General features: G+C 38.6%; 1 protein-coding gene across 1 annotated transcript in view; it reads left to right on the plus strand.

Moving 5' to 3' along the window:
* Positions 1–21,853, plus strand: part of LOC128737042 (BAI1-associated protein 3) — a 216,613-nt gene that overhangs the window by 109,603 nt on the left and 85,157 nt on the right. The window contains exon 6 of the mRNA XM_053831589.1: positions 15,014–15,182. Within this exon, the coding sequence (XP_053687564.1) occupies positions 15,014–15,182 (169 nt within the window). The remainder of the gene's footprint in view (positions 1–15,013; positions 15,183–21,853) is intronic.

Raw genomic sequence — 21,853 nt, forward strand, 5'->3', positions numbered from 1 at the left:
CGAACAGATGACGAAAATATAATGAAAAGATACGAATACGAAGAAGAGGCAACAAAGAAATGACTGAAGACGCGAACAGGCATCGAAAAGACAGCAGTACGATGACGAAAAAACGGCAAAAGAACGACAAAAAGAGAGCAAATAGATAGCAACCCAAGCAACAATGTGGGTTTTATTGTACTTTTATGACGGTTTCGAAGACCAATTTTGATCTTAAATGCCATCATAAGTGTGTAATAAAACCCAAATTGTTACTTGGGAAATAGAATACAAAAGACGACGAATAGTTGGAAAAAAGGTGACGGAAGGATGACAGTAGGCAAAAAAAAGAAAATACGGTGAATAGATGACGAAAAGTTGCTGAAATAGCGACAGTAAATACGACGAAAAAATGTTTAAAAAGTGTCAAACACATGCAAAGAAAGATGACAGAAAGATATACGAAGGATATATCACAAAAAGACAATGAAAGAAAGGGTAAAAGACAATATTTTTATTGTCTTGACAACAAACAAGACAATGAAAAATGGGGAAAACGAAAAGACAACAAAAAACAGGCGAAACAACTACAAAAGTCGATACAGGGATACCTCGATATAAGACAATTTAAAATTTCAAAAAGCTGTCTTATATCGAAATTGTGTTACATCGAAACATGATTTTTTTCAAAAAAATTTGCATTAGCGGTCGCCAATTTTGCACTGTGTTGAGAATTACGTTTTTTGCACTATATGTTATCGTTTGAACTTTTAGTTTTTTACAATTTTTAGTGTTATTTTGAAATAATGAACATCTTTGTGGCGCCGATTTTGGAATGGAAAATTAGCTTTGGTTTCGTTACCAGCTATGTCCAAGGGATTTATTCTATATAAGACAAAAATTGCCTTATATCGAATTGTCTTATATCGAGGTTGTTTTATAACGAGGCTGTCTTATATCGAGGTATCCCTGTATAAGATGACAAAAAACGAAAAAAAGACGATAAAATCATAACGAAAAGGAATCAAAATGAAAACCAAATGGACGACAAAAACAACAAAACACCGCAAAAATAATCGACAAACATGTCACAAACAGACCCAAAACGCGACGAACTGATGACGAAAATTCAATGAAAAGATGGTAAAAAGACCATGAAAAGATAACGAAAATACGAGAGAGATATAAAAAAGGCGATGAATATGAAGAAGAGACAACGAAGAGATGACAAAAGACGGCGAACAGGCATCCAAAGGGCAGCAATACGATGACGAAAGGACGACAAAAAGACAGCAAATAAATAACTAAAAGACGACGAGGCGTTAGTGAAAAGACAGCCGAAAGATGACAACACGAAACACGAAAGATCGCCAGAAAACAGCGACAGAAAATATCAAAAAATTAGCAAGCAAGGCCATGGGTATAAACGTCCTGTTGAGAACTTGACCCTTCTTTATCGACATACTTCGCAGCTGGCTATTAGAGAATAGGACAATTACGGGCTAGTGCAACGATCCTACTGGCTCTATAGCAGCACCTCCCAGCCGTGATTCGAACATATGACGACTGTTAGGCCAGCATCGTACCCCGAAGCTCACTGGGAGGAATAAATAAGAGTAAATTAGTAAATACAAAACAACTATAGAGTTAGCCGAATATATTACAGCTAGAAATTCTATCTTTAAATTCGTCAGTTGAAAGTTTGAAGTCGAAAAGATGATAAAAATGATTACAGGTACGGCACATTGCTTGAACTGGTTCGTTGTTTCCGCATAAGATGCAATGAAATGCAGTCAGCAGATATCTTGAACTGTTAGATTTCGTGGCGCAATGTTGATGTTCAGCAAAGCGAGAATTACTAGAGCCAGGGCCTTTAATTATCACCGAATTTCAAACAAAACAGAAAATCTTTTTTCTTAGCATACATTGTTTTTTATGCCTCTGAGTTTCGTATGTACAACTGCACAGTGATTTTCATCGTAGTATACAAGTTCAATATATCGTGAAAATAGAACAGGAGAAAGTGATTTTCAAATCCACAAGGTGATATTCACTTCAGGAAAAAAACAATTTTAAATGCAGTAAATGAAAAGAAAAATCTTATGTCCAACAGCTGAACGCAATAGATGCTAAATAACCACATAAATTTTTTTTATTGATTTTCGCTGCTCAAACGTGAATATCAGTTTGTTACAATATCACAGAGCGCTGATATTGTATATTCTCGTGCATGAAGTTCATGCTTGCAGCATTTAGTTATTATGTACGTTTGATCAAAGCAAGCAGATTTTCAATGCAAGGTAGACTGATAATCCAGAAGTTTGAACGCTATGCTGGTGAATATTAACAGCACTGACTAGAGCATCGTTTGCCGATTTCAGCAAATAAGTAATGAAAACGGCTATAGCCGCATTTTTTTCTCTTAACCAGAGTGTCAACGTTTACGAGTTTACACTTGTCTTCATATGGTGATAGGTTTATTGAATTAGACCATTGAAGAGATCTTAAAGCGTACCCGATTGTTTTGGCAAGCTTACTGTGAGGTTGTTCATATGACACCAATCAATAAATCGATTTACTAAATTTTGCAGCTGTTTGCAGTTCCTACTGATCTTAGATCAAAGAATATCTTTAGGTCATCCGCATACAATAACTTGCACCCAGGTAGCATTGCAGAGCATACGTCATTAAAGTATATGAGAAAAAGTAATGATCCTTAATTACTTCCCTGTGGAACTTCGGACTCGTTGCAGAGATTACTCAACAGAGAAATTCCGATTCGTTAAGCATGTCTAAAGCCAGCAGAATGATGCCTCTAGTCGGTCAAATCTTAAATATATGCTGAGCTGATATGATTCAAAATTTACAATATTCACTTCCTTCAAATACAACCGAAAATAATACCCATATGGGACCATGTTAAAGAAGTTAACCATCTTAAATAAGGTAACGTAAGAACGCTCTAATTGTGTCACATTTTATTGTTTGCTCTACTACAATTTTGCTTCGTTAAAAGTGCAAAATTTGAAGCAAAACGATCTCGTAAAGTTAATATCAAAGTTATGAATTAAATCTTTCCTAAACGGTTCAGTTGTTTGAAATAAACTTTCAAGTCTTACGTTCTGATTTATCTCCCAGAAAATTCCTCCCGCATAAAACTTTCTACTTCGGAGAGTAGTTTATTTCGCTTTGCTGATGCTATTGCATGATAGCTGCCAAATGATGGTCCGTTAGACAAATTTTGCTCTGTCTTTGGCTGAAAATCCTGTCAGGGTTGATGAATGGCAACAGTTTGATACCCTACAAATACTCTAGAAAATGTTTGAGAATACCACTTCTTTATTCCTTTTTTTCCCTTCGTATAAATGCTCTGATGCTCCCACCAAATTGTAATATTAAAAAATCAGCTTCTTTCTGTCTATATCTACTTCAAGTCTAATCGGTGGTACGCTTATCATCGCGCGGCCTTGGCCATTGTTTCAGACAGAATTTTACCCAAAATACGATGGCTAAAGAACGTCATCAGTATCAATTTGTTCCGCCGTCTATTATGTCTGCTCTCCGGCAAACCACTTCGAAACTTCATCAAACCAGCCCGAAAGACACTCGAGCTCGACTCACTGCTGGTATGGAAGCTATACGCAATACCGTCGCCTCTTCAGTTATAACAACCTTTAATACAAGTCCGCCGAGACGGAAAGTGAGAGGTTCAATTTAGTAGTGTTTCGTCCTTGTGTTTCGGCGTCGTCGGTCGATCTGCCGACGACCGAGCATCAGGCAGGAGCTCCTGATGCTGTATATGAGAACAAATGCTGGCGAAAGTCGAGTTTTCCCCCAAGGTTGGCAGAGTAAATTTTACTTTACTGTTCTTTTGGGGGAGTATTCTACGGTAAACTGTGCCATAAACTGTATCGTTGCAAGAAAAATAACTATGGTAAGTAATCATATTAAACCAACGAGCTGCAGGCGATTTTCCGACTCAAAAAGTATGCATCGCATTCCCAACCAAATTTCGGTTTGCTTTTTGCAGTAGGTAGCAGCAGCAGCGTACGCTCACTACTGAATACTTCGAACCAGCACCATCAGTCAAGTCAAGGCTGAGAAAAGGAATTTGTTTCTATCATAACGTGTGTGCCCCCTCGTCAGATGTATGTCAGATCCTACAAATTATTTGAACGCTTTTTCGAAAAGATCTATTCCATTTATTCGTTTCGGGAAGGATTATGCGAAAACATGTTCAATCTCATTCCTACTGAGTGTGCTCGGTTTGGAAATTAAATCGGCTTACTTGTAATCTTATTTGTTTGCAATAAACATTTTATTAAAAATGATGCCTTTGTTATTGTTCTACGTACCTAGTACAGATTACGTTCACACAGTAAAAAAGCACGTCCCTACGAAATCACTCGAAATCCACTCTAACCATATTTCAATCCGTCCCAATCCCAATAACGTATAGCTATAAGGCGGCAACACAATACGAAAATTGCAGCCCAATCTTTTGCGCACACAGATGAATGCTTCCGAAATCAACCGCAAACGAAAACCGACCAAGCCCTTTCGCCCCGATTCGCCGGGCTGGGCTGGCTGGTTCGGGTTCGGGTTCGATTCATAATCTAACTCTTGACGTAACCCTCTTCGAAGAAAGGAAAATCAAAATGTACCTTTCCGTGGAAGAAGGATTTATCGGCTTTGGCCAACTCCTCCAACCCACCTCCTCAGTTTATCCTTTCCCTTTGACAGTGTGTGAGCAGAACTCTCAACTCGTTGCGCGTTGGCACCACAGTCAACATGTGAAGACGCTGTAAGACGAGATATATACAATATATATTTTATGGCCCTGCTTAGCGTGAAATCGGCAGAGAGGATGATATTTCGACCAGAAGACGAAATAACATCGATGCGGTAGTGACACGTTAAGCTGTGTTTGGCGATAGCCAAAATACTTGCGAAACAAAAATTGAGGTTACAATATAAATTTTTGGATTTTCGTTTTGTTTGGCGAGGGTCGGAGTATAAAGTAAGCAGGCATACTGCTAGCATAGCACTGTAGCATTGTAAAACTTCGTGACTTCGGTCCTGAACCGATTGTGAAACATATCCTGTAGCGTACGTAACAAACTTTTATTTTTAAACGTGTGAAAAATAAAGACAAAATTGAAATAGAATTAGGACAAATTTCAACAGCACAGCCTCCAGACTGTTGTTGGAAAACAATTAATTTAATATAAAGAGTTAGAGTATGTCTAAGAAAAAGGGGCTGAAGATTTGTTCTACATTTTACAGACACTCGCCAGTACTTTTGATGTCAGTTCACATTTTCGTTGCCCAGCGTTGCATTATTTCGTAGGATAGGACGTTCGGAATATGTCGAATGATATATGCAGATGTGACAGAAACTATCACAATCTAGGAAAACCAATAATCTTATTATTCAAGTTCTGATTTATCAAGCAACAATCGATCGAAACAAAACATTTTCCAGGAATTAAACTGTGGTTGCTCATCGATTCTTGCAGCGAAATCAAACTAAGGTGAAGTTTTGGGTTGGTTATTGGGCATAAGATGCAATAGCTTCTAACTGGCAAAGAAGGACAAATAACTCTTCAAAGCAAAAAGTTCGATGCGAGATAAGTTTTCGGCAGCATAAATCAGCGTGAGACTCAAAAGTTTATTTCTAGGAACTGAACCGTTCCTGAAAGGCTTAATTCTTAACTCTGCGATTTCGTTTTATTTTCCTTTTGCAATTTTGCATTTTCTAACAAAGGCAATCTGTAGCTGTGCAAGAAATAGAAAGAAAGTGTCACACTTACAGCAAACTTTAACTATACAGGCTTCATAGTTGCGTATTCAGTTACGGATCGCATGATTGAGCAGTAAAGAACGCGAAGACAATATGGGTCATGAAATTCGTTGGTGACTCGAAAGATAAATCCCAGATTTTTATTGTCCTTCGCAATTATATATGAGCAATGTTCACGGAACGATAGCTTCTCATCACAATGTACACCGAGGTCTTTGATGACTTCTCGAAGATATACGTATACTCATTACTCACTACTCACCACTCATTATTCACGTCTCAATTCTCACGGCTCAATTCTTAAGACTTAATTCTCACGGCTCAACTCTCAAAGCTTAATTCTCACGGCTCAATTCTCATGGCCTATTTCTCACGGCTCAATTCTCACGTCTCAAATCGCACGGCTCAATTCTAATGGCTTAATTCTTACGGCTCAACTCTCACGGCTCAATTCTCATGGTTCAAATCTCACGGCTCATTTCTCACGGTTCAATTCTCACGACTCAATTTTCACGGCTCAATTCTCACGATTAAATTCTCACGGCACAATTCTCTCGGCTCAATTCTCACGCCTCAATATTCACCTCAATTCTCACGGCTCAATTCTTAAGACTCAATTCTCACGGCTCAACTCTCAAGGCTTAATTCTCATGGCCTATTTCTCACGTCTCAATTCTTGAGACTTACTTCTCTCGGTTCAACTCTCAAGGCCTAATTCTCACGGCTCAATTCTTATGGCCTATTTTTTACGGCTCAATTCTCACGGCTCAACTCTCACGGCTCAACTCTCACAGCTCAATTCTCACGGTTCAATTCTCATGGATTAATTCTCAGGGCTCAATTCTCACGACTCTATTTTCTTGTCTCAATTCTCATACCTATATTCTCACGGATCAATTTTGAAGGTTCAATTCTCACACCTTAATTCTCACGGCTCAATTTTCACGGCTTGATTCTCACGGCTCAATTCTTATGGCTCAATTCTCACGGCTCAATATTCACCTAAATCCTCGCGGCTCAATTCTTAAGACTCAATTCTCACGGCTGAACTCTCAAGGATTAATTCTCACGGCTCAATTCTCATGGCCTATTTCTCACGTCTTAACTCTTGCAGCTCTATTCTTGAGACTTACTTCTCACGGTTCAACTCTCAAGCCCTAATTCCCACGGGTCAATTCTCATGGCCCATTTCTCACGGCTTAATTCTCACGGCTCAATTCTCATGGCTCAATTCTCACGGTTCAATACTCACGGCTCAATATTCACGGCTCAATTCTCATGGCTCAATTCTCACGGTTCAATACTCACGGCTCAATATTCACGGCTCAATTCTTAAGGCTCAATTCTCACGATTCAACTCTCGAGACTTAATTCTCACGGCACAATTCTCATAGCCTATTTCTCACGGTTCAATTCTCACGTTTCAGATCGCACGGCTCAATTCTCACGGTTCAACTCTCACGGCTCAACTCTCACGGCGCAATTCTCACAGTTCAATTCTCATGGATTAATTCTCACGGTTCATTTCCCACGGTTCAATTCTCTCGGCTCAATTTTCACGGCTCAATTCTCATGGCTCAATTCTCACGGCTCAATACTCACGGCTCAATTCTCACGGCTCAATATTCACGGCTCGATTCTCAAGACTCAATTCTCACGGCTCAATTCTCAAGGCTTAATTCTAACGGTTAAATTCTCATGGCTTATTTCCCACGGTTCAATTCTCACGTCTCAATTCTCACGGCTTAATTCTCACGTCTCAATTCTCACGTCTCAATTTTTACAGCTCAATTCTCACGGCTTAATTCGCACGGTTTAAATCTCACGGTTCCAATCTCATGGATTAATTCTCACGGCTCATTTCTCATGGCTCAATTCTTACGGCTCAATTCTCACGGCTTGTGACTGCTCAATTCTTACAGTTCATTTCTCACACCTCAATTCTCGTGACTCAATTTTCACAGCTCTATTCCCAAGGCTCGATTCTCACGGCTCAATTCTGACAGCGCAATTCTGGTGGTTCAATTCTCACATCTAATTCTCACGGTTCAATTTACACGGCTCAATTCTAGCGGTTCAATTTTCATGACTCAATTCTCACGGCTCAATTTTCACGTCTCAATTCTCACGTCTAAATTCACACGTCTCAATTTTTATAACACAATTCTCACGGCTCAATGCTCACGGTTCAATACTCACGGCTTAATTTGCAAGTTTTAAATCTCACGGTTCCATACTCATGGATTAATTCTCACGGCTCATTTCTCATGGTTCCATTCTCTCAGCTCAATTTTCACGGCTCAATTCTCATGGCTCAACTCTCAAGGTTTAATTCTCACGGTTAAATTCTCACGGTTCAACTCTCACTGCTTAATTTTTGCGATTCAATTTATATGGCTTCAGTCTCGCGGCTCGATTCTCACGGTTCAATTGTGACGGCTCAATTCTAACAGTTCATTTCTAACATCTCAATTCTCACGGCTCAATTCCCACGACACAATTTTCACAGCTCTATTCTCAAGGCTCGATTCTTACGACTCAATTCTGACGGCGCAATTCTGGCGGTTCAATTCTCACATCTAATTCTCACGGTTCAATTCACACGGCTCAATTCTCACGGGTCTATTCTAGCGGTTCAATTTTCATGACTTAATTCTCACGGCTCGATTCTCACGGCTCAATTCTCACGGTTCAATTCTCCCACCTCAATTCTCACGGATCAGTTTTGACGGTTCAATTCTCCCACCTCAATTCTCGTGGGTCAATTTTGACGGTTCAATTCTCATACCTTAATTCTCACACCTTAATTCTCACGGCTCAATTTTCAAAGCTCAATTCTCACAGCTCAATTCTCACGGCTCAATTCTAGCGGTTCAATTTTCATGACTTAATTCTCACGGCTCAATTTTCATTGCTCAATTCTCACAGCTCAATTCTCACGGCTCAATTCTAGCGGTTCAATTTTCATGACTTAATTCTCACGGCTCAATTTTCACAGCTCTATTCTCAAGGCTTGATTCTCACGGCTCAATTCTGACGGCGCAATTCTGGTGATTCAATTCTCACATCTAACTCTCACGGTTCAATTCACACGGCTCAATTCTCACGGCTCAATCCTAGCGGTTTAATTTTCATGACTTAATTCTCACGGCTCGATTCTCACGGCTCAATTCTTTCGGTTCAATTGCCGCGGATCCATTTTGACGGTTCAATTCTCACACCTTAATTCTCACGGCTCAATTTTCTTAACTCAATTCTCAGGCTCAATTGCCATGGCCCAATTCTCACGGCTCAATTTTCACAGCTCAATTCTCACAGTTCAGCTCTCACGGTTTAATTTTTATATGACTTATTTCTCATGTCTCAATTCTCTCGGCTTAAGGGGTTACATACAGTTAGGATTTTCGAAAAATCGATTTTCTGGTTTTATCATGGTCATAATGTACATATAGGTATGTATTCACACAGAAAATTTCATGCCAATCCGTCAAATATTAACGAAGCTATATGCATATATGTAACGACGGGTCAGAGCGATTGACGAAGGAACGCGAAACTTTGAACGCATGTTTCTCAAAACCGTGTTTTCAAAGTCGGTGAGCAAGATTTCTTGAAAACAGCTGGACCGAATCACTTCAAATTTTGACACAAGTATTCTAAGGCTAAATTCTAGAGATTAATCGAAGGTTTTTCCTCCCGATTAATATTTCTTATTTTTTGGACAATTTAAGTGCAAAATTTATACCAAAAATCGATTTTTTATGTTTAAGAAGCCGCCATTTCGTCAAAAATGATTATATTGCTAATTTCATGGATCATTCTATAGACCATATATTTTATCACCGATTCCTTTTTGATTTTACGATTTCCGACGCTTCAGTCCATAGATATCGTGCTCACCGCAAGACGCCATATTTTAGAAGAGTTCCGGGAGATTAACTATAGCAGCTATTTCAATAACTTTTTTCAAAAACAAAATATGTTAAAATACAGCCAAAATTTACCATAATATGTACACAAATTTTCACTTTATTCAGTTAAAGGATTTTCTCTAGAAAATTTCTAGAAAAATCGGCTTTTTAAGCCTCCTAACTGTACATAACCCCTTAATTCAGACGCCTCAATTCTCAATGATAAATCTACACGAGCGTGCCTAGGCTAGAGCACACTGGAGTACGCCACACCTCCTGTGTAAAGCAAAATAATTATATGCCTAGAATGAAATAAAAAGAAAACTTATCCAATTTAATTCTACTATGTTTATTTATTCTCGACAGATACGTACGAAGTTGTAGGCGAAATACGTATCTGTCAAGAATAAATATACATAGTAGAATTAATTGAATAAGTTTTCTTTTTGTTTCATTCCTGGTTTCGTATTCTAGTAAGACGCTCCAAAAACTTTAGATAATTATGTAACCCAGAAGTTCGGAATTTTTAATTTAATTTAATTCCTACTTTAAATTCAATTTCAGGCTCAATTACTTATCCATTGCCAAGCCTAATATCTAATTCGATTTGAAGTCCCACTTCAAGTATAATTTCACATCCAATTTCAGATCTAGTTTCTAGTCCAATTTAAAATCCTTTGTTTCCATTTTTAAATCCAATTGTATGTTAAATTAATTGTGGAAAACTCCAGAGGAAATTTAAGTTCTGTCACATATTTCTTTTATATTTTTTTTTCTTGCTTGTCGATTACTAATCTTCTAACGATAACATTTTTTGTTGTTCCTGAGTTATAGCAGAAAAATTTTATTTGGCTGAATATTTACCTAATTCTTGCAGAACAAACAGTTTCTTATGAAAATGTCAGTAAACTTTTATTTGCTGCAAATTCACAGATAGATTACCAATGAAATGAGAGGTATGGTATATTTCCTGCTGCTATTCAAAAAAAGAAGCAAAAAAGTACAGGGGCATGAAAAAAGAGAAACGAAAGAATAAACGTGATAGAATACAGGGAAAACTACACATACAAAAAGAAGGAAAAAGTGAAAAAGTAGAAAATGGAGAACTCCAGAGAAAATGAACAAAATGTGGATAAACTGAACAGGAAAAGAGCAAAATCGGGACAAAAAATAAGAAAAAACGGGATAGATTAGGAGGAAAACAAAAGGGGAAACTACGGGAGCAGCAGCCCGACGACAAACGAGAAAATGGTACAGACCTTCATTTCTTAATGACATGAAAAATGGACTAGCGGAAGGTGAAAAAAAGGTAAAACGGAACAAAACAAGACCAAAAATGGAAGATAAAAAAGGAAAACCGGAGGGGAAAGAGAAAAACGGGAGCCAAAAACAGAATAAAAAGACAGAAGACGAAACACGGCTTTGAAAAGCGGAAAACGGTACAGACAAAAATGAAAAATTAGAGGGAACAAAGACAAAAAGAGTTGATAAATCGAAAACGGAAAACGGATGAAAGAAGAGAAAAGACTGTAAACGAGAGATAAAATAACAAAAAGTAAGTAATAAGCATGAGGAAAAACAAGTCTTGAACTAAGAACAACTATAGCAAGAAATGAAGAAAACGGAACAATGAAAACAAGAACAATAAACAAGGGACAGAAAAACGGATGGAAAGAGACAGGAAAAACCAAGAAAACGGTACAGAAAAAAGTAAAAACGGAACAAAAAGTAGAAAATGTGACAAAAGTAGAAAATGTGAGAAAATGTGAGCGAAACAGAAACGAGGAAAAACATGTGAAAGAATAAGACGATAAATGTCAATTTTATTTTCAAGTAAAACTTCCTTTCTAATTTCTTGTCCATGCCCGGTTTGAAGAAAAATTTCGAGTACAAATTAGTCCAAATTAAAGTACTTATAATTGAATGTCCAATGTCAAGTTCAATTGCATGACCGATTTTCCGAATTGCATGTCCGATTTGTGTTTCAACCATTCGTAGGTAATCTTCCAAATCAAATCACAAGTCCGGTTTAATTAAAATATTAAAGACTTCACATTCTGTTTATAGTCCAATTTTATGTCATTTATTATGATATTTAATACCAAGTAGTTCAAATCTAATCTAATACCAAGTTTCAAATCTAATTATAAGTCCAGTTTCCAGTTAACTCTAATTGCTGGTACCGAATGGACGAATCACGAATGGCCGAAATCCAAATGGCTGAATTCCAACAACAGTCATAGAAGACCGAATCACCAAAGGCTGAATCGCGAAAGGCCGAATCACGAATGGCCGAATCACGAAAGACCGAATCACGAATGGCCAAATTACGGAAGGCCGGATTTTCCCGGAAAGCCTAAATCAACAAAATTTTTATTGCTTATTTTGTGAGACCTTACACATTTTGAATAAATTTTTTCATCTATTACTCTCCGCGAATTTGAAACATCCCCCTGAAAAACCATTAAAATTTTCCCCTCTATTGCCTTTTGTTCCACTCGCAGCTCTGTGATGAGGTGAAGAAAACAAGCTTTTCGTACAATTCTGTACCTTAGTTTCAGAAAAACAGGACATACTCTGCGTCTTATTTTTTATTTTGATAGATAGAGTATAGATGATCGATAGTTGTTTCTTCCCTTAAACGCGAATGATTTACGTTTATTATAGCGTGCGAGGCCTATTGGTCGTGTCAGTAGCAAATGTTTCCTAGATGATTCAGTGCGAGACAGCTCCATGCCGCGAGTGTGCGCCGGTAACCCGCTGTCGGAACCGCAGAAACCACTACTAATTAGGTGCATGCATTTTCCTAGGTTTACTGACTAGTAGGGATTATCCCGTAGTTAAGTCCGAACGAGTGGCAGCGAGTAAGGACAGCGTATACCCAACATTTGTGCAGACTGAAGGCCGTGATTATTTTCGGCCAAATATGACGTTCGACCATACGTGTTTCAGCCTTTTGTGATTCGGCCATTTGTGATTCGGCCGTTCGTGATTCAGCCATTAGATATATTATACCATTTGTTATTTCGGCCATTTGTGTTTCGGTGATTCGTGATTCGGCCATTCGTGTTTCGGTCATTCGTAGGTAATCCCAAATTCTTGGGAGCATAGGTAGTTAGACTACACCAATTAAAATAAAGCATTATTTGCTAAAATACTTATTTTCTAAAATCTTACACAACTATAGGCGCAGCTAGAAGACGCTCATTTCTATAGTTGCGCTACAATGTTTTTACACCTAGCAACCTAGCAATGTATACAGAATAACGCAATTAAAGGAACGCCAAAATCAATTAAAGGAACATTAGCGCAACTATTGGTACAATAGTCGGAATCGGAAAATACATTTTTTTCTCCATAAAGCTTCTCGTACAACGAATGCAACTGTCTTGTCGTGTGACAAATACCTTGTGTTTAATAAATTAATAACCCACAAGCATTAGTTGAAGCATATACAACACATCAATGAACAAGAAAAAAGAGATTACACCGTGCTTAGCTGCCCGACTTATTCTATCAAAATCTAGGAAAACCAACCCAACCAAACCTGATATAAATTTGCAACAAAACCCACGTTGTTACTTGAGCACTTACTTATTGCCAAGTTTTATTCATATTTTCGTGCCATTTTATAGGTATAGGGACACAGACTGATTTGATATTTAAGGTCTATTAAACAAAAAAGGATCAAAGCAAAACAATTCCTAGGTATTAAAGTGTGGCTGCTCATCGATTCTTTTACAGCAAATTCCAACGAAGGCGACGTAAAGTTCATCCAGTGGTCTATCGTTGCAGTTCGATCATTAGTGACAAGATGCAACAGCATCTAGTCGGAAAAGGGAAGACAACTCTTCAAAGTAAAGAGTTCTATGCGGGATAAGCTTTTGCTAAAATAAATCAGCGTGAGACTTGAAAGCTTCTTTTTAAGAACTGAACCATTCATGGAAAATTTAATTCTTCGCTGTCGTTTTGTTTTTCTTTTGTATTTCCGTAAAAGGAAAATTGTAGTTGCTTAAGTTAGATCGCACTTAGCAAAGAATGGGAAAGTGATTGTATGTATCCCTAAATTTTAAGGCGAAACGACAGCAGTTTCAAATAGATATGCGAGCAGAAAACACTTCTATACTTATCTACTTATGTGATTCCTATCCGAAATAATACAAGTCGAAACATTTGCAATTCAGAGTGAAAACTGAATCACTCTAAAGCCTTCATAAAGTACTTATCCTATAGTCAATCCCCTGAACCGAAACAACAACAGTACACAGTAACTCAAAAGAAAAGCCAGAAAACAATTTTCAATCCACTTGGTTGCCTGTCAGCACAGCACCAGCCTCCTTAGGTAAGCTGCTGCAACCATTTCAAGCAGACATGACATGCACACACACGACTGCTTACTGCAGCCCCGGCATCATCATCATCAGACATCAGACGATCGCAGATTGCCGTGGCTCTAAAGCTACAGAAAAATAACTTTCCTAGGTATATGTTATATCTTATATGTTGTAGAAGTGAGTAAACAGCAAAACACAACGGCCTCACAAGCCCTCAGCCACCGAGAGAAGGCTTTAGAACCACGTTCGTTCCGTTCCTGCCAAGTAAACGTTCACTGCTTTGTAATCGTTCTCCTCTGCAATGAAATTTATGCTCCAGCATGTCAAAATATTGAAAGAGCGTACACACCAGAAAACCAGCCTTTGATGTGTGCATAATCGCATTCACATGAAATTTTTACTTCGTTCTACTTTTATTTCTGCTTTTTTTTTACTTTCATATTTTATTGTATTTAAATTCAGCTAAATCCTAACCAAACATCCATTTTCATCATCAATTTTCTTTAAACCCGGGTAAGTCATTTCAAATTAAAATTGTACCGCTCGAAAGCATTCAAAGTGCACTCTTATTGTCCTGCCAGTCTCACCTGGAAATCTACCAACGGCGCTTAATCACGACACCGACGATGAAAAAGTGGAAAGCAGCCACCCAGAAGGCAGAACCACGAAAGGGACAAAAAAAAAGAAAGCCCGAACCTGTTGAGCGAACAAAAGTTCCAACGCGCACACAATGTGCTTTCTCCTCCTTCTGTTTGCATGACTGCATGATGATATTTATCGTCGTTCTCTCCTTTTTTCGGCTGCATATACAATATACATTCTAAACGATTTAGTTTTCCCCTTAGCTCAACTCAGCTGAACTTGCCGGATGCCGGTATTTTTGTATTTGAAAACACTCCGCATCAGCCGTACTAAATGTCGCTTTCGTTTTTTCTGTTTCTTCTTTGTTTCCTCCACCTGTACCGGGTCCATTCGGAACACCCAAGTTCGCCCACTACAAGGACGAGATGTATCTGCAAGCCCAGCGAGTGTTCAGCGTTTCTGCCGACAGGCACTACCGGCTGCTGCATGCGGCCAATGAGGAAAAACCCAAGATTATCGTGCTCACCGTGATCGTGCAGGAAGCGGAAGGACTCGAAGCGAAGGATGCTAACGGTAAGTTGCTCAACCTGTTGTCTTCTTTTGATCTTACCGCACACGTTTACCAAACCGTACAAAGTCCGTACGAAGCGAAATGTGAGAAATTGTTTGTGCTTTGCTTTTGTTTTATTCTTTGTTTCCCCCCAAGAACAAAGTCAAACAGATGAATAGTAAAAAAACGGGGGTACAATAAATGGTTGAAAGTCGACAACATCGATTGAAGGTGAACGAGAGGAAATTCCATGAAATCAGCTATTTCAAAATACCGTAAAAGTAAAAGAATTGAAACCAATTGGATTGTTTCCTAAATAGCATGTTCATAGTTTTGGCACGCAACAGCCATCGGAATTTTCCAAGAATGCAGTAAATTGGCAGAAACTGGCACTGCAAGTGCAGTCTGCCAGGAAAGTTTGCAACTGAGAACACCCAGTCCTAATTCTGTTTCAAACTATCCCGCATGCCAATGCCCCGTACGGTGGCCACCCGAATCCGACCCTTCCAATAGGCACTTTAATAATTGGCTCGTTGCGGCATGGAAAGAGTCTGCCGAGCCAGCGAAACGCAATATGGCTGGCTACTAGCGTGTCTTGTTAGTTATTTAGCCGTCGTCGTCGTCGTCGTCGCTCGCTAGCCTATTGCCTGGCAGCAAACTTCGTGCCAAGAGTTGAACATATTTCCGGAGACAGAGTTTTATAATTGCAGGAACACTACTAATTAATTTCATTTGAAAACTTGCCCGGAACGGAACCGGGTGCTGGCGACTTAGGACGTTGCCTAGCACACTTGGGCTGCCGCCATAAGTGGCATGATTTGTTGGTATTGCTATTTATACATGCGTTCCGGAACTGGCAGACCCTGGCCCGGCGTATATATGGTATGAGGAACGTCCGCGTCGGAGGGGATGTGAAAGTAGCACATGAATTGGAATAGATTCCAGCTGCTGCTCGATGTCACTGTATTTTTCTTTCAATAAATTTTAGGATAGAAAAGTATTCAAACAGGAAAGGGCTCGTTATCATTAGCAACTGTGAATATAACACAAATAACAATGCGTCTCCGTTAGTGGAAAATAAGCTTTTGCAGTTTAAAAATTCTAATCTTTCTTCAAGAAAGATTCTTAGAAATGCTTTACTTTCTTACCCACAATCATTCACAAAAATGCTCTAGTTTTTAAAGCTCCAAATCTTAGTATCTACTTAATTCTATAAGCCATTTTTAATACTTTAAAGTTTGTAAGTTTGTATTGCTGGAACTGCCTCAATACGGGTTATTATTTCTTTGTACCAACTGTTATTTGGAACTCAAATTTCAATTTTCTTCAAACTTGTTTCTCATCGTTCGTACGCATTTCCGACATTCTTCCTCCGTTCAGTTTTTCCTTAACAATCGATAGATATTCCTCAATCGAAATTGACTTCAGCGTATTTCCCGTATATCAATCCATGATAACCAAAGAGACGCCATTGTCATTGTACCACTGTGCCACTAGGGCATGCCTGAAAAGATAGTCAACCTCAACAGTAAAAAAAACTACCTCTTCTGACGGCATTCCGTTTCATAAACTTTCTAATTCATTACTTCCCAAATTACGAAAGCTGCAGATTGCTTGCCTTACAAGGAACCTTTGCCTTACAACGACCACTTTTTTATTTGATAATCACCAAAGGTGAACGATAATCGTCGATGGAGCGCACGGTAAGAAACAATTTAAGATCGTCAGCGTAGATAAGTGCGCATCCGGCTTCTAGTAGCACTACATCGTTAAAAAACAATATGAACAGCAAGGGTCCCATATTGCTTCCTTGAGGAACACCAGACTTATTTGTAAACGCAGATGAAACAGTAGATTCTAACTTGACTTACAGGACTCTATCACGTAAATATGATTCAAGCCAAGCCAATAGCTGCTCTGAGGCTCCCAAACGATGCAATTTTCGTAGAAGGATGCGATGATCGATCCGGTTGAATGCAGCTTTTATGTCTGTGTAAACTGCGTCGACTTGTGCTTTTTCTTGAAGTTGCGTGATGCAGAAGGAGGTAAAGTCGAGTAGGTTGATGGAAACCGATCGGCCAGGCATGAACCCGTGCTGGTAGGCTGATATATAATTTTTGTTACGGTTGAGCATGGCAGTGCCCACAATAATTTCAAAAAGCTTGGAAGCTGCAGACAAACTGGTAATTCCTCTGTAGTTCCTAACATTCCGACGATCGCCACTCTTATGAACGGGAAACATAAAAGACCGTTTCCAAATACTAGGAAATTTTCCTTGTGCAAAAGACTTGTTGAAAATACAACAAAGTGGTACAGATAACCCAAATGCGCAGCGACAAAAAATAGCGACTGAGATTCGAACAGGTCCGCGAGAAAATGATCGCCTCAATCATCACTGGAGTAATTTCGAAAGTGTCGAATAGAAGAAACGTGCGATTCAATAACAACAGGATCCTGGCTTTTGTCGGGAGGAATGTACACAGCACCAAATAAAACTTTCAACCCATGAATATTCGCGGTAATACAGGCTTGCTCTAATCTACTTGCTTGTACTGACGTGAGGGCAACGCAAGGATACTGCCGGGTGATTGTTCGAACGTGATATATAATTATTATCCTTGGAATTTGTCCAGGAAAATGGCCAGAATGTTTCATCATTCACGTCGACCAAATCGTATTTCGTCAGCAAACGTTTTTGAAGCATCCTTGATCAGTTCTGTTTCTCCGGATTTCAGTGTAACTTGTGCTTTGAAACTACTGCTCAAACCAACTCTTCCCTTTACTTTCTGGACAGAGTTTGAAACTTTCCAATTTCAAGTCCAGTTATAAATTAAATTTCAAGTTTCGTTTCCAGCCTAATTTAAGCTCAATTTCCAGTTCAAATTCAGTTCTAATTTTATGTCCAATTTAAACACTCATTTGAAGTCCAATTTTTTCAGTCTAGTAATACTAGTTCTATTTCCAAATACAACGTCGAGTGCAACTTAAATCCAATTTCAATTTCTACTTTAAATTCAATCTCAAATCTAATTTCAAGTTTGAATTTATAATTTGTCGTCGTATGTTCTCGGCTAGATAGAGTCAGTAGGATTTTTGCACTAGCCCCGTAACTGTCCGGTACTCTAACAGCCGGCTGCGAAGTCTGTCGATAAAGAAAGTTCAAGTCTTGAAAGACATTTATACCCATGGTTTTGCTTTGCTGTCAAGTATTATTTCAAGTCCAAACGGGCTAGAAAAGGTGAAAATACGGGAGCATAGAAATGGAGAAACGAGAACGCAAAGAGGAAAAATGCGACAGACAAAGAAAAAAATGTAGAGAAAAACTAAAATCAGAAGACCAAAAAGGACGAAACGGAAAATCAAAACAGAAAAGTAACAGAAAAACAGGACATAGTAAGAGAACGGAATAGACGAAAACGCAAAACGGGATAGAACATGTGGTTGGTCCATAGAAAAGGAGGTAAAAAAGACAAAAATGGTGACCAAATAACAGAAAAAAAGTCGAAAGTCGGACAGAAAATGACAAAAATCGAGTCAGAAAAGAGAAAAAAAGGTCCGGAAAATACAAAGAAACGAATGAAAAAAGAAGAGGAAAACAGAACAGACGAAAGTCCATTATTCTACAGCCGGGAAAACTTGCCTGACCTGCAGAAATCTTGCAGAATAACATTTGTCATGCTGTTCTACACAAATACGTGCGCGCTAGCCGCATAAACGGCTGTCCCCTACTATGAGTATAAATATTTATTTTTGTTATGACAAATATATCGAATTCCGTAACCCAAAAAATCTAGAAGAAAATAAATATCTCTTTTTTTGTGAAACATCAAAGGTAGTCTTTCATAATTTCTTTTCTGCCAAGACATGTTTTGATCGGATTGTAGCCGCCAGTAAAAAGTTTTTTTGGGGAATGTGCGGATTTGGTTGTCTCTGGACAACTAAACTGTCTGTATCTTATATTCTAGCAAAACAAACATAGATTGGCACATCTTTTTTCCCGTATTGCAGTATGTGTTCAACAAGTATCCCGCTATATCATAGCTAAATATCGGCGGGCTTATTTTTTCGAAAGAAGGAGATGACGAAGCGTTTTAATATATTAGGCAAGTAGCAACCTTTGCATTTGTCGGAGTCAATTCCGATGGTCTTAAAATGTTACACATACTCGATATAAAAAGACCGATGGTATATAACAGAAGACAACCAGATAAAAAAGCAGTGGTCCAAGAAGGCTCCCCTGCGGTGCGCCAAACATGTTGCGGATTAAATTGGAATACTCGGACCCAATTTTCGCCGCCTAGACAGTCTACATAAGAATGCAAAAAGCAAAGCAAAGCTTGGGTGCTACATTCCGTTATCGAAACTTGACCTTCTGTTTTTATACGACAGACTTCGCAGCCAGCTGTTAGAGTGCAGGACAATTGCAGGGCCAATTGCTACGATCCTATTGACTATAACGGCCTCTCCCAGTCGAGATTCGAACATACATACGCTTATTAGGCCAGCGTCATACCTCGAAGCCAACTGCTCAAGTAACAATTTGGGCTTTATTACACTCTTATGATGGCATTTAAACCCAAAATTGGTCTTGGAGCCTACTATAAGAGTACAATAAAACTCAAATTGTTGCTTGGGTGGGAGCTCTGAACAACTAAACTATCTATATCTTACATTCTAGCAAAACAAACATAGTTTGGCACATCTCTTTTCCCGTGTTGCAGCATATCTTCAACAAGTAAAGAGGAGTAAAGTTTTGTATTTCGGAAAAGGAAAACAAGAAGCAAGTTGACGTAATTTTGACGGACTTGAAAGCTGCTTTTGATCGAATTGGTCATGCCATATTATTGCGTAAACTTTCCCATCTAGTAGCAGCTCAACAAATGATTCGATGGCCAAGGTCATACTTGCGCGGAAGGGAGTTGCGTGTGAAGCTTGGATCCAGTATTTCTTCGCAGTTTACAAACGTGACTGGAGTTCCGCAAGGTAGCAATATGGGCCCGCTACTTCTCTCGCTGTTTTTCAACGATGTTACCTTCCTATTGGGTGCTGGTTGCAGATTTGTATATGCTGATGACCTGAAATTGTGTTTGGCTGTTGAAAACATGGATAATTGTCGCCGCCTTCAAACTTTGCTCGACGTATTTGTTATATGGTGTAACAAAACTGGCACGCAATAAGTGTTTCGAAATACGAGGTGACGAATTTTTACCGCCTAAAAACTCCGATACTTTTTAGTTATCGGATAGAATAGATGGAACTGAATTGTGTAGAGTTGACCATGTTACTGACTTTGGTATTTTACTGGACACTAAACTCACATTTAACTTACACCGCGAATCAATTATCTCGAAAGCTGACGTATTCCTTGAATTTATTTAAAAAATTGGTTGGGAATTCAAGGATCCCCGCTGCCTCAAGTCGCTATATTGCGCCCTAGCTCGAGCATTTTCAACACTGAAAATTCGTTCCGATGGTCTTAAAATGTTACACATTAACGGTACAAAAAAACTGATAGTATGTAGCAGAAGACTTGCAGTTCATTTATAACAAGAGAAAAGAACAGTGGCCCAAGAGGGCTCCCTTGCAGTACGCCAGACGTGTTGTAGATTAAATGGGAATACTCGGACGAAATCGTTGCCAGAATCCTTGCGAGTGCAAATTGCATATATTTTGCCAAATAAACCAACGAAACAAAATATGTACATTTAACTCACTCACAGCCAAGCATTTTTTTACCTGAGACAATTTTAAGAAACAATTGTGCAGCACGTTTTGTTACCAAAGGTACGGACAATATTCATTTCATTTTGCAATCTACGATAGCGAAAATTAGCCGAGCAGAAGTTATGAAAAATTCGTACCATATCCCATTGCTGGAACAGCTTCAATACGGGCCATTATTCCTTTGTACCAGCTGTAGTTTGGCACTTAAATTCCATTGTTATTTGAACTTCATTTCCGACACTGTTCGTCAGTTCAGTTTTCCCTTCACAATCGACCAGTATTGCTCAATCGGCATTACCTCTAGCGTATCGCCCTAATATCACTCATTGGGATCTACAGTGACGCCATTGTCGTTGTACCACTGTTTGGTCGAGTTTAAATAGCAATAGCTAACCAAATCAGACCCGAAACGGTAGTAAAATATTTTCCAAATCGTTTCAGGGCATCACACCACATCCGTGAATTTGGGTCAATTCAACAGTGCCAACTCACCAAAAAAAATCTAAATCCAAAATAATCCCTAAAGAAGTTACGTTTTGTATTAAAAAATGATTGGAAACATTTACAAAACATAAGCTCTCAGGCTAATAAACCCTTTTAATGGGCAACTCTCGCTTTTGGAGCTTCAGAGCCATATACGAAATTTGTTTTGAATTCACAATATGAAAAATGTGTTCAGAACAGATTTTTAGAATTCAGGAAAATTGCAAAAAAATTATTACGCGAATTTTTTCTCCTAATTTTTCTATGAGTAAATTACATGCTTCATTTCAGTTTCAGTGTTGTAATATCCCAAGTAATATTTCTAAAACCGCTTGGTTTTATTTGAATACTATAAGTGTTTTATTGCGGTATGAATCATTCCGCTGGTTTTATCATAGTGTGGCGCAATTTTCGATTTGCATCATTAGTCGAAAACCATAATAAGGCCATTGCAAATCATATTAAAAGTTTTTGTCACCGCGTAAAT

The sequence above is a fragment of the Sabethes cyaneus genome, chromosome 2, assembly GCF_943734655.1.
Source record: "Sabethes cyaneus chromosome 2, idSabCyanKW18_F2, whole genome shotgun sequence".
Lineage (NCBI taxonomy): Eukaryota > Metazoa > Arthropoda > Insecta > Diptera > Culicidae > Sabethes > Sabethes cyaneus.